The sequence below is a fragment of the Myodes glareolus genome, chromosome 1 (assembly GCF_982192425.1).
Source record: "Myodes glareolus chromosome 1, mMyoGla1.1, whole genome shotgun sequence".
Classification (NCBI taxonomy): domain Eukaryota; kingdom Metazoa; phylum Chordata; class Mammalia; order Rodentia; family Cricetidae; genus Myodes; species Myodes glareolus.
Window position 1 is genome coordinate 31,568,172 of NC_142026.1, and position 13,119 is coordinate 31,581,290.

Below are 13,119 nucleotides of genomic sequence, written 5' to 3' on the forward strand. Positions count from 1 at the left end.
TTAACACAAGATTAATTTTATTTAATCAATGAAAATACAAACTCAGGGTTCACAGTATGGTCAAATATTCCCAACAGAGTGATTTTAGATTTGGTGAAAACTTGGCTGGTCTGTGGAAAAGAGTCCAGTCACATTTTGGGAGGAAGGCAAACTGAGATCGGTGTGTTCAGCTGAGATGGGCGTGTCTGTTGGGGCAGTTCTAGAAAGGGAGAGGGGTGCCAGCAGAAGAGGAACCAAATGCACCCCATAACCTGGCAGCATTTCAGAATGCAGTTCAGGGCTGCTATGAAGATTTCCTGCCTACTCCTGCTTTGCCGAGAGCAGCTTGCTGCTCACAGCCGTGACTGCCTGGGGCTGTTGAACAGTCAGGGTTCCCAGCCCTTTTCCTTTAGCAGTCTTACAACTTTCGGCGTGCAATAAAGACCCAGTGATTTGTGTAGAGCACCCAGAAAATCTCAGCCTTTGTATAATGACAACCCTGTCTCTGCAGAACCATGGGTGGCCCTTCCTGTGTGGGCCTGTCATATGTGGGTCTGTCTTGTGGGTGTCATGAGAAGTTCCACCTCTCCTCCGTTTGGATCCTCAGCTCTGGCAGGCTCAGCTCCCACTGGTGTCCTTACAGCTGTGACTGCAGCCACCAGTGCTGTCCTCTTCTTGAGGACCTGTCCACTGTTTTGGAGTAGTCCACATGAGACCATCAGACATCTTCAGGGTATCCCAGGCATCCCCCCAGGTGGAGGTGAGACCGATAGAGGTACAGCCTGCACGTCACCTGGGACCACCGCTTATCACGAGCAACCTAGACCACAGAATGGGATGCGAACTGGTTGGTCCCCTCTCCCAGGTCCGGAAGCTCTAGGGTCTTTGCCGTCTTCATGAATAGGTACAAGATCGTGGGTGTCATGTGCAGTAGAAGCCAGGGCACCAGGTTTCCCGTGTGGGCTTTGAGTGGCTTTCTCTCTTATCTTGAATTGCTCATGTCAAGTGCTGCACCGGGCTCCTGATGGTCACTTAACATCCAGCGGTTGCCTAAGAGCCGCTGTGCCATACCTCAGTCTTGGTAACCCCCAAAGAGCCAGCCTGCAATGGCCTCCTAACATGTGTCTGGTTAGCACCAGGCTAGTGAGTGTGTTCTCAGAAGCACGTGCATCTGAAATAGTTTGTTAGTGGATGTTTACTTAGTCTCCTAGAAACAAATGCTGCGGTAAACACCCAGCCTGATTTCTCAGGGACACTGAAACACATTTAAGCTGTCAACTCCTAGTAACTTTCCCAAATCCAGTAAACTTTTAAAAACTCCAGTCAGCTCCAATCACTGCACAGATGTTAGGCTTCTTTTCAAACTGTTCTTGGATCCTGTGCAATGTCAAGCAGAACAGAAATCCATGCAACCCTAATAAAGCTGGAGTGGTTTTAAAATCTACCCATTTATGTTTTTTAATGTGAATTTCACCATGTTGTTTGCAACCAAGGGGTTAGGGGTTAGGGTTTTCTGTGAGTCTTGAGATGTATGGTTCCATAGGTCAGTTCAGCTGTTTTTCTGGTCTCTAATGGGGAAGTCACCTACCTGCCCTTCTATGTTGCCATTCTGTATGTGGCAGTCTACAGCTCTGCCCCCAATGATACTGTGTAAGACAGGGGAAGGACATTGATTTTTTTCTTTTACTAAACTTTGAAGGACATAATGAAAGAGAAGCATGTGCTGCGAATAAGGGGAAAAGGGCAACAAAGCCAGGAAGAGGAGGTTGTCATGTTTCTGGCATCCATGAGTCTGGCAGAACAAAATGTGTTTTTCAGTTGGTTGGCAGGAACTGTGGATTGTCCATGTTTTTATCATTACTTCAGCAAGAAGCCGAAGACGCACTGGATGCTGGTCCAGGGCCTGAGGCTGGCGTGTGCATCCAGGAAGAAGTTGTTTCCTGGGTGATTACTTGGAAGTAAGTCACATTTGTCCACATGCAGGTCTTCCAGCTCTCTAGCTAGGTTAGACCTGCTGGCATGCACGGAGAAGGGCCCAGCTTCTCATGGTCTCCAGTCAGAGACAGCCAAGCTAGCTTTCTACACAGCTGTTGCTGTCCCAGGAACCTCAAGAGTTGAGCATAGCCATTTATTTTTTAATATACTATTATTTTTGGAACAGGGTTTGGCATATTCTAGACGATCCTTGACTTCACTGTGTAGCTGAGGATGACACCTGCTTCAACTTCTCCAACGCTAGGATTCTAGATGTGCACCGCCATGTCTAGTTTATGCATGCTGCAAATAGAACCAAGGCTTCATGTATGCTCGACAAGCACTGTAGCAACCAAGCTGTATTCCCAGTGCAGCAGCAGCATCATTCTTTGCAGGGAAAGCACAGCACACCTAGACAGCTTCCCACGTACAGTTAGGTTCTTTCCCAGAGAGGTTTTACCTCCATAGGCGATTCTTACACTGAAGTCCGTCACCTTTACCTGCCAGTCTTTAATTTAGGAGCCTATTATTCCTGGACCCCACATCTAGTGCTTGTATCTGCTGTCATTTGTCTGTGACTTTGACCTCTGGTGGGCAACCCACTTTCACTTTTAAAGCACCTCCCTGCTGAGATCTGGTTGCCACAAGACTGGTTTACTCTATCAGTTTGCACTCACAGGCCAGGGGCAAGGGATAGGAGACGCATCCAGAAGGACACAAATCGGGAGGGAGGCTTCTTGGCTTGTGTTCCTGGAGCAGCTAAGGAGCGTATTTGGACTTCGATACCCTCAGATTTGTTGGGCACCTCCCCCTCCCATCTCTTACATGTCCCATTCAACATTCAACAAGCTGGCTGATTAGTTTTCCCCATGTGATCCAAGCATTTTATTGATGCCTCTTTGTCCATGATGCTCATAACTCGTAAAGAGAAAAGTTGATTGTTTTTCTCTTTTACTTTTTAATTCTTAGTTTTTCTCTTTTCAGCAAAAATATTTAGGGACTGTTCTGATTAGCATTGCTCACATCACATGCCTTTCTTTGAACCAATCAGTATGTCTGGGCATAAGAAAATGCTCTGATCAGCCAGTCTCTTGGAGTATAGCAATGAGATCTGCCTCACTCTTGGCTCTTGAACTTTTGGTATGGCAGTAGATCGAAGCATTGTGTTATATCTACAGAGTAGCAAGTGTTCTTTGAAATTTTAACCAATGGGCCTGTACATTGCATCTCATCTGCCTATGACTTGGCATGCATAGTGGATCTGAAAACAATGTGTACATTCTCCCCAAACCTGTCTCAGACAGGTGTCTCCTTGACTTCATGATGTTTCCTGGAAATGTTTTCTTCCTGGTCCATGCAAGGACGTACATACTTGTTGTAACCACGATGGGTACAGATCACAACACCCAAGGAAGACTGGGAGCAGCACTGTGTGTGTGTGTGTGTAATCTCAGCACAGACGGAACCTCAAACCAACAGCAGCCTACGAGTGACAACAGCTTCTTGTGACACTAATGAGTTTGTGTGGTTGTTGTATCTGTGATTGGCCCAGACCAAAAAGGAGATCAGATAAAACTGGTAGTGCTGTCCTGCCTCCATCCTTAGAGGTTTCCAGGGTGTACTATCTTAGGATCTAGGCAGAGGCACTCGTGGTGTGTGATATACAGCTCTTCCTGGGCCCGAGGCTGGCCTAATCCCTGTGACCATGATGTCAGCACATGTGACCAGCAGTTTCTGTCTTCTGAGCCTCACTGCTTATTGATACACATTTAATTTTTAAGCAGTTAACACTGTGACACACAGGAGGAGAGGAAGTAATGAGACACAACAGTTGTTCCGTGAGGGCCAAATGAGAGAACCAGCTGTGTGGAAAGGACAGTGTGCGTGGCCACAGGGGAGGGGAGGGGCTTGATGACAGAACCAGTCCACACTGTGCCTACCCTTTGCACACCGCTAGGAAGATGGCTTAAGCTGCATGAGGTAAGGTTCAATGCCTGAATGGAACATGGCTCCAAAAAATTGTCACAGCTGTCACCATCAACTAGAAGTGACAGAAACATAGTACAGACTTTGAAGGTGACGATGGAGGTAGACAGGAGTTCCCAGAACACCTCTGGACTTTGGAACTTACTCGATTATGGTGGAGGTGATCTGCTGGACCCCAACACCCCAGAACCCCTTTGCACTCAACTCTTGTGTCCCAAGAAGATTGTTGACTTCTTGAGCACATACCAGCTTGGGGGAGGCGGGCACACCAGCATCGGTGGCACGCAGACCTTTCTTGCTCTTAGATGTTCCAGATGCCAGTTAGTCTTGGAGAAAGCAAGCTGCTAGGCTTGGGCTGAGTCATAGGACCAGTAGCTCCAGCCCCAGGAAGAGGGCACAAAGGCATCTTGCCAGCTCTGGATGGAAAGCTGGTGTGGTGATGGGCGCTCCCCAGTGTGAGGTACTGGTCCTCTCAATGATGAGTCCCCTTTGGGAGGAGCAGAAGCTGGAGGCAAGGCATACTACATTCCGTCTAGTAAACAAGCGACATAGGATCACAGCACAAATAGTGTCCCAGAGACCTGGGGCAGAACAGGGTGTGACTTTCAGAACACTAAGTATGTGCTTCTACAAAAGGAATATTCAAAGTGCAGGCTGGCATCCAGCTCATTGATGAGGGTGCGGTGTGGTGGGGTGTTGGTTGGTTGGCTGGCTGGAGCCCTGGATTCCATCTCTGGAGGGTGGGGGGAACCCAGGAGAAACTTTCAGCAAGGATCACCTGGATCAGAATTGTTACTGCCTGTGAGCTACGAAATAAAAAGAGACATTGGCAGAGCCTAAAATACTTTCTAGTCTTTTATGAAAATAACTTCTTCTACGGCACAGTTAAGCATAGCTCAGTGACGGGACTGTCTGAGCAATGGGTCTCCTAGCCCGTGTCACTATCATGTGGACAGCACCAGCTGTCTCGATACAGCCTGGGGAGTAGTGGTGTCACAGTGTATATAATCTGGGATTTCTGACTCCAGTTTCTGCTGCCCCGAACAAACCCTCTCTTGGCTCCTAAGTTGTTCTCTGCCAAATTTTAGACATTGGCCCCCAGGTGTTATTGTTAGGTCCTTTGTTTTAGTGAACACCTGACTGTTGGCCGTGTCACATGGAGTGTGAAACATTGGTGAAAGGCTTCCTTCTGCAGCTTGGGATTTGTGTTCCCTTCTTCTGAGGTTGCTTCACCACCTCTTCCCTCTCCCAGTGGGATCTTTGCCCAACATCTTGCCCTTACTGTTTCCCCTTGTCTACCCAGTTGTTCTCTTGGTGGAGACTGGAGCCGTATTGACTTTTGGGGGATATCTGTACCGGTCAGGGTAATGCACACTGTTCCTCCAAAGTGCCCTTTTTAGACCTCTATCAGGGATCTCAATAGTTGCAGGGGGCTATGACTGTGGGAACTTGGGGAGCCTTACTGTCGCCAGCCTTGGTAATCTCAGCTTCAGATTGGTGCAGGTATTTTGCCTGTCTGTCTAGTTGCCTTGCCAGGAGGGAGCACTCACTCTGTTAGGGATCAGGGCTCTGCTGCTCCTGAGCATTTGCTGAAGGCCTCTCCCAGCGTCCGTCGTGTGTCCCGGGGTGTGCAGCGTCACTGACTTTTCCTTAGATTGCTGGGGCACAGGCATCGCATGTGCTAGTGGGGAGCCTTTGTAGCCGTCTTCCCTAGGAGCCGGGTGTGCGAGAGAACTCTGTTTCTTCAGTGGAGTCTTGGTTATCCCCACAGCTTTGCCGCATACTGGTCCATCTCATTCTGCCCTTTCCTTGCCTCTTCCAGGAATGGAGGAGTCAGTTCAGTCCTTCTCCTTGCCCTCTTCCTTTTCCTCTGACATGGACTTAAGTGACGTCACCTTAGGTCAGGCTCCTCCCCCAGTGTCGCACCCACGGAGACCCTGGGCAGGCTCCGTGGTTAGCCCCCCACTCACTCTTAGCATGCTGCTGTTGTCATTTTTTATTCCCCACCATAAGCTTAAGAAGCATGGCAGTGGAAATCTGTTTTGGTTAAGTTTTGTAAACTAGTATATTACCAGTAACCCCTGTTCCCACTGAAAAAACACTATGTGGTCCAAAATTCCTTTTAAATATCACAATACTAAACTTTTCCAAAGCCCCAATCTCATAAAGTACTGACTTAACAGTTTTAAAAGCCACATTAATATTGAAAGGCGTTTGGCACGTTTGTGATTTAGTTTGCTTTCTGTTCCCTTAGGGAGAACCCAGAAGGCCTGCCATCCTTAGTGCTTCTCAGTCCCCTGTGCTTAGATAACAGGGAGACCACAACACTTGCAGGGACATTGCCAGCTTTATCATGAAACTGAGGGGAATAGAAAGTTGTCTTCCTAAAAGTGGAGGAAACCTAGCACCATCCATTTCTGTTCGTCCTCCTTTGTCGGCATCGGGCTCTGGGCCAGGTGGCACCTGCAGCAAGAGTCACTGGGTTAGGCTCAGTTGTGAGAATGAGTCCTCTCCTTTGTAGGGGCCTTAAACGCAGCTTCAGGCTCAGTGTAACTTTATTTAGGCCCTCATTTGTGCATGCATGATCAGACAGTCAACACCAATAAGACCTGGTGGTTTCTGAAGGGGGTCTGTCCTTTTGGTCTCTGAGGCATAGGGATAGTTTTGAGCTATAGTCCACTGAGTGTGGAGTGGGAGAAGGCTTATTCAGTTGCCTTCGTCTTCCACATAGTCCCAGAATGAGGAGAATGACACACAGGCTCGTGGACTGTCTGCAGACGGGGTCACCTTAGGGTCATGTGGAGATTGGCATTGACGTGGAAGAGTGGAAGGTTGAGGAATCGGATGTTTCGGCTCTCCTGCAGGCTGACCAAGGGAAGGGCTCTCTGTACCTTAGTGTCTGAATGGCTCCCAAGAGACCCTGGGCTTGTCTTTACTGAATGTGTCACAGACAGTTGTGGGAAATAACTCAATGAGATGCTTGGCCTTGTCAGTGTAAGAGGCACTTACCATTGTTGGCGCTCTTGGTTGCTTGGAGAACTGTTGATACGGTAATAACTTTTAGTCCAGTTATTGAGAATGATGAAACAGGAACAGCAGACATCTGTGGCAGTGCGTAACTCCAGGCAGTTCCTTTCTTGGAATAGGAAAATTCCACTTACTCTTATTTTTACCCCTTAAATCAGAACTGGACAGAGATGGGACCCTGGCCCAGAATGCAAGAGGAATAAACCATGACGGCTCCTCCTGGTGTGAGCTGAAACAGAAGGAACCCAGTTGTCTGGCATGTGGTGTCCCAGATTTGGAGCTGATTTCTGCAGTGAGAGTCTCAGAATAGTCGCCTTGAAATTGGCTGAGGTAGGGTGGTGAGAAACACCCCTAATCAGACCTTTAAAAGTGTGCTTCAAAGCCAGAGAACACGGCTGCACCACTGTCTCAGTTTCCAGCCCTGGAGGCAACTGTGTGGGAGTCTGAGTTGTAGGGTGGGCCCAACCCTGGCATTGGCACCTTCACACACAGATGGGGTACCATAGGTCATTGATACCTACCAGAGAGGTCAGGTGTGGATTGGTGACACCTTTTGAAAATGAACTACCTTGGTGCAACGTAATGTTGGGTGATTATAACTAGTAGTCAGAGAAAGTTGGCAGTCATTTTTGGGACAGCTTCATAGGACAACTGTGGTGCTGCCAATGTATGGCTGGAGAAAGTAGACTTGTAAGAGAATAATTTGGAATTTGGATATCAAATAGACACTTTAAATCTATAGTAAGTACTTGCACGTATGTTGGCAGCACATACACTAAAGTTGGAAAAGCCGAGAACTTTTCCATGACCCTTGGGCAAAGATGACATTTAGATTCCATTAAAAATTCATAATAAAATTGAAATTGAAATTTGGTTACATCCTGAATTTTCAGCAGTAAACAATGAAACACAAAATCCAACATATTTCAGAATCTACAATACTTTTGATTCTCAGAAAACGTGAAATATTCAGGTCAAGGGTGCTTGGCTGATGAAGCCTGGGCAAATGGTCCCGAACTCCAACTGTTGTGATCACTGGAATAATTCCCATTTCTAGCATTTCTGACTTGGGATCCCGACCTCAGCGCAAAGATAGCCAGGCACCAGCCTCCTGCCAATGACACTTCCCTCTGAGAAACGATGGAAGACAAGTGTCGTGTGTTACTTTGGTAGTTACGGGGGCCTGGTTTCTTGGGACGCTGGTGTGTCTGGTTCAGCAGAGTTACCAGGTGGTGATGGTGTTCCCTTTAATCGTGGTCTGCTTTCTCACAGTCTTTGTTCCCTGGTCCCTGGCTGGGCTATCTTGGGGCGGTTCTCTCTAGTTGACTTTTGTTCCCCGATTTTGCTAAGATTCTGGAGCCTTCACACAATCCTATCACCCATGGGTGTTCTTGGAAGTGAGGCATTGAAATAAGAATCACGTGTTCTGTACCTCAGGATATAAGTGTTGCCAAAGCTGTCACAGGCCTCTGGGGTGGAAGAAGGTGCCTTCTTCAGTTTGGAAGTGCTGGGGTTGTGGCATCTGTTCTGTAAAGATGAAGAAGCCCCAGGATGGTCACTGGAGAGAGTCCTTGTTTATGTCTGGAGAGGGGGAGCCAGGGCTGCTGCTGCAGCACCCTTCAGGGTCCCATTCTTTGCCTCTTGCTTTGGAGACAATGCCTTGTAATGGGGACATGAGCATGAGACCAGACCATCCAGAACAAGACAAAGAAGCCCCATATAGATCCAGTGCTGGAGTTTCCCTCCATTGGCACTGGGCAGGAGCTGCTGGAATGACTGGGTGGCACTTGTAGAGTGAAGATAGGACATAGGCAAAGTTCCACCCCTGGAACCCACTGTCCCAGCCAAACCCAAAAAAAAAATTGTGCCCTACTTGGAGACCCTTAGGTCAACCCATATACACACCTTCTCCTATGAGGGCGGAGCTTCAGAGCACGTCTTGGGCTTGCCTGTTAGGTGCCGTGACCCACAGAGATGGCTTCTCTGGCAGCTGGACTATTACATCACTTAGGTATCATTAAAGCTGGATCTCAGAGGACCATGGGAAAGACTTTTATATTACCACACACATTCCGATTCCTCCAAACCCTGGTGAGTGTTCCTAGCCTGATCTCTAGGCCCAGGGTAGGAATGAAGGGGTTTTCCCAGAGCCAAGAGTGGCAGGTTGCTTTGCGAACATTGTTTTTCCTTTGAAGTTTGACTTCATCTGTCTCATCAAGAAACATCAGGTTTCCTGTATCTTATTTCAGAAGTAAAATCAAGGAAGTCAGGCTGACGGCTATCCCACCTTGTGTTTGTTCGCCTCGGTGGGCAAGCTTTGACTGTTGGCATGTGCTCTTTGAAGCATGTGCTGACATTGGCTGGGATTGTGAACACCACCTGTAGTCGTGCCGACCCGTGCTGCTCACACTGCTGTGTTACACTCTGTGTTCTTACCCACCAGGGTGGCATCCTTGGCATTTTCTTGCTGGGGTCACTGAGGTGGAGGAGGTTAACTGTGATGAGGCTGGTTTGGGCATAAGCTGGTTAAACAGAGTTGATAGTGGTAGAATTGGGTACAGCTGAGCTTCCGGCTGTTCCACTTGGAGTGTCTGCTGTGTCAGCTGTGACAGAGCCCTTCTACAATGGGAAGTCATCTCTCTTCTAACTGAAGAATTGGATTTGGGGACCTAAAGTCACAGAGTTCTCCTGTGGCTTTGACATGCCCATGTGGGAAGTCCTAAAGCTTGTCTGGGGGGCAGCCATCTTGTCCCTGCTGACACAGACCCCACTCCCCAGAACATCTCCACCAGACCCTTTCCTGGGGTCTGCTTTGCTTTTCAGGGTGGAACATTCCAGCACAAGGGTGTGTTTGTGTTTCATGGTGTTGAAAGGGTTCATTGTGTTCCACATTGAATAGGTGAGGAAAGGCAAGTAGAACTTCTTGTTAAGTCAGGTTAGGTGCAGACAGGAGGAGAGAGGGCTGGTGTGTGTGTGTGTTCACATTTGCATATGCTTGTATAGGAACGATGGCTAGTCCCCTTGGGTTCAGTAACCACTTATTTAATGAGGGCCTTGGACACTGAGTTGGTGTGGAGAATGTAGTTTTTTCTTCAGCTTTGTTGGTGATGAGGTGGTCCAGACCTGTGATTGTGGCAGAAGTGGCTCTGGAATGTTCTTGGAAACTTTTTTTTTAGTTCAGTGGGTTCATTAGGGTTCTTTCTGTGAGGCATCTATGCAGGGGACTCAAGATGAGAGCCGAGAACTGATGCCTATCCCAGTGTTAGAAGGAAGCCCTTGCGAGAGTGACTGGAGGCGACCGGGAGCCCTGAGCGTCTCAGAGCAGAGCAGGTGTCTCTGGGGGTGGCCTGTCTCCACGGTGCGGACCTCGTAGTCCAGTCCTGGATGTGTTTGGTGGCCCACTTTGGGCCACCCTCTGCCAGTCTTCTTTCCTTTTTGTCCTGACATCCTAGCAGGGCCCCAGGCGGTCTCTCGCTAACCCCACGTGGTCTCTAACACCTGCTTGTCAGTTGGCTGCACCACTCTGTCTCGACTGTGCAGTTCCATTGGTAGCTTTGTCTAACGTGTGTAGTAGTCGGGCATCCTTCCCTAACTGTGACCTGTGACTCCGGAGACACCATCCTCATGCTGTTGTATGTTTTCCTCCCAAGCACTGGGTTTCCCTTGAGGAGAATGCAGGTTCTCAGATGCTGCTAAGCATGAAAAAGCATTTCTGGGTTTTGAGAGCCCACCCTCGCCCCTTTCCCAGTGGGTGAGAATCTGTTGATTTATGTATTAAGTTCTACATGAAAAGCCTACGCTCCTCAGCCAGGGCTCCTGGCATTGCAACAGGAGGCTGTGCCTGCTAACCAGAAGGGAGCACGGGTTCTTAGACAAATGTTTCAATCAGAGTTCAGCTCTAAAAACGCAGCACTGTGGGAGATATCTAAAATCTACTCCTCTGTTCTCCCAGCCAGCTTGCCCGCAGCGGTCACCTGGCCTAGAGTGTATTTTTCCGCAAGTGAAGCCCGTGTCTGTCTGCCCCCAATCCTCTGTTGCCTTCTGTAATGGTGCCTTTTGTGTGTGGCAGGTGGCAGGTTCAAGAAGGAGATTGTGGTTGATGGACAGAGTTATCTGCTGCTGATTAGGGATGAAGGGGGCCCCCCGGAGGCACAGGTGAGTACCTCATGGACATCCAAGCCAGACTGTCTTTTGCTCTTTGACTTTATCTAAAAGCCTGAACAAGAAATGTCAAGTTTTAAAATAAGGGAATTTAGAAACCCATGAAGTTTGGCTCTTTGTGGCTTTTTTTTTAAAAAAAAGTTTTTAAGAAGGAAGGAAAAACAGATATATCTGCTATCATAGTCTGTCAGGGTCACTTTTAGAAATTTCTGTGCTTTTAAAAAATTGTCTTCCACCCCCAGTTTGATCCCAGAGTAGCATCATTTTCAGGGTCCACTGGGTGGAATTGGGAGGCTGACCCACTTGCTGTTTCTGGGAATCACAGGAGTGGGCGCCCCCACTCCCACTGAGCACTAGTTGCAGTGTATCGTGATTCCCTTGAAATTTTTCTAAAAAGATAGCACCACTGTTTTTATCCAGCTTTCTGTATTACTGATGCTCTGATCTTCTAGCCGAGACCTAAACCCAGCCCCCACCCCTCCAGGGCACACCACACAGGACATTTCTGTCTTGAGTATCTCTCCCTGTGAAAGATGAATTAGGTAGTGGTGGTGACTAAGGTAGATGGTGCTGAAGCACCGAGCACCCCTGGAAATGCTGTGAGTTGCTGTATTTCTGTCACCGTGTAATACCAGGGTCCAGGAGAATGCTGCCAGTTGAACTATGAAAAGCCCTTAGGAGGCATAGTCAGGGTACCGCCATAAAAAATTTCCCCTTAGTGTCATTCACTGATGCAGTGTCTTAGCTTCTTTTGCTGATGCTGTGATAAAATGCCCCATGAAAAGCAAGTGAAGGGAGAAAGGGTTTATTCTGACTCACAGTTCAAAGGCACAGTCAGTCCATCGTGGCCAGAAGGCAGAAGCAGCTGGTCCCGCCACATCCTCCATTGGGAAGCAGAGTGGTGACCACTCGCTGCCCCTCAGCCCCCTTCTCCAGTTGCACAGTCCTGGATCCCAGCTAGGAAAGCGTGTCACCCACAGTGGGCGGATCTTCACATCTCCACTCAGTCAAGTTAGTCATCAACAGATATGGCCAGAGACCATCTCCCACGTGTTTCTAGATGCTGTCAGACTGACCTAAACCATCACACGGCATACTTGAGCGTACAAAAAAGATCATGAAGGCACAAGAAAATGAAAAATGTGGGTTGCATAGTATTAGAGGGCATGCTCCCTGAACACTTGCCACCTTCTGCTGCATCACAGCGACCTTTGGCTTCTGACCAGTGCCACTCAAAGACAGAATCTCTTCTCCTCACTTGGCTTGGTATGCAGGAGTGCGGTCTGCTATGAGTTTTCAGTGTGGGCTCCCTGAGAAGAGTGTGTCCTCAGAGAAACGGAGCACGCAGCCCTTCTAGTATGGGCTCTTCCGTAAATGTTATTTAGCCCACATGTTTCCCCTGGTTAAAGACTTGTCTGTGGAACATCACGGCAGAGAGCCTTGCTCACTTGTGGGTGTGGTTATAAATCGCATTGTTATAAATCCGCTGATAGACTCTACTTGAAGACATGGCCTCCTAAAAGAAACTGACAGTGGATTTTTGTTCATTCGTTTTGTTTTCTTTTTTAAATTGTCACTGCTTTTAGCTTTGGGTGTGGTGGAAACTGCTACTCTATTGCCCTTCGGTTTCTTTTTTCCTTCAAAATTGCAATTTTCTGATGCAGGATCCTTTAGAGAAGTGGGCAGGGAGGCTTATCCTCTGCATAGAGGTAGAAATGTGTTCCAGATTTTAAGTCAGGCGCTGCCACCTCCCTGAGGCCACTTAGCCCCTGTCCTGTGATGTACAGGGCAAGACCTTCTGTTTTCCACCTCCAGAAAGAGGCTGTGCCTTAGTCGCTTCTTTGTTGTGATAAAATACACTGACATATTACTATAACTCAGTAGACGGAGGGTTTATCTGGCCCAGAATTCCAGGGTGCAGTCCATCATTTCAGGCAAGTCAGGGCAGCGGGGAACTTGAAATAGCGAGTCACATGACATTCACAGCCAGGA

The 13,119-nt window shown here is 48.2% G+C and overlaps 1 protein-coding gene across 15 annotated transcripts in view; it reads left to right on the forward strand.

Annotated features, from left to right (window-relative positions):
• Positions 1–13,119, forward strand: part of Agap1 (ArfGAP with GTPase domain, ankyrin repeat and PH domain 1) — a 445,382-nt gene that overhangs the window by 161,522 nt on the left and 270,741 nt on the right. For all 15 annotated transcript variants that reach the window (XM_048441788.3, XM_085696846.2, XM_048441789.3 and 12 more), the window contains one exon: positions 11,036–11,121. In XM_048441788.3, the coding sequence (XP_048297745.1) occupies positions 11,036–11,121 (86 nt within the window). The remainder of the gene's footprint in view (positions 1–11,035; positions 11,122–13,119) is intronic.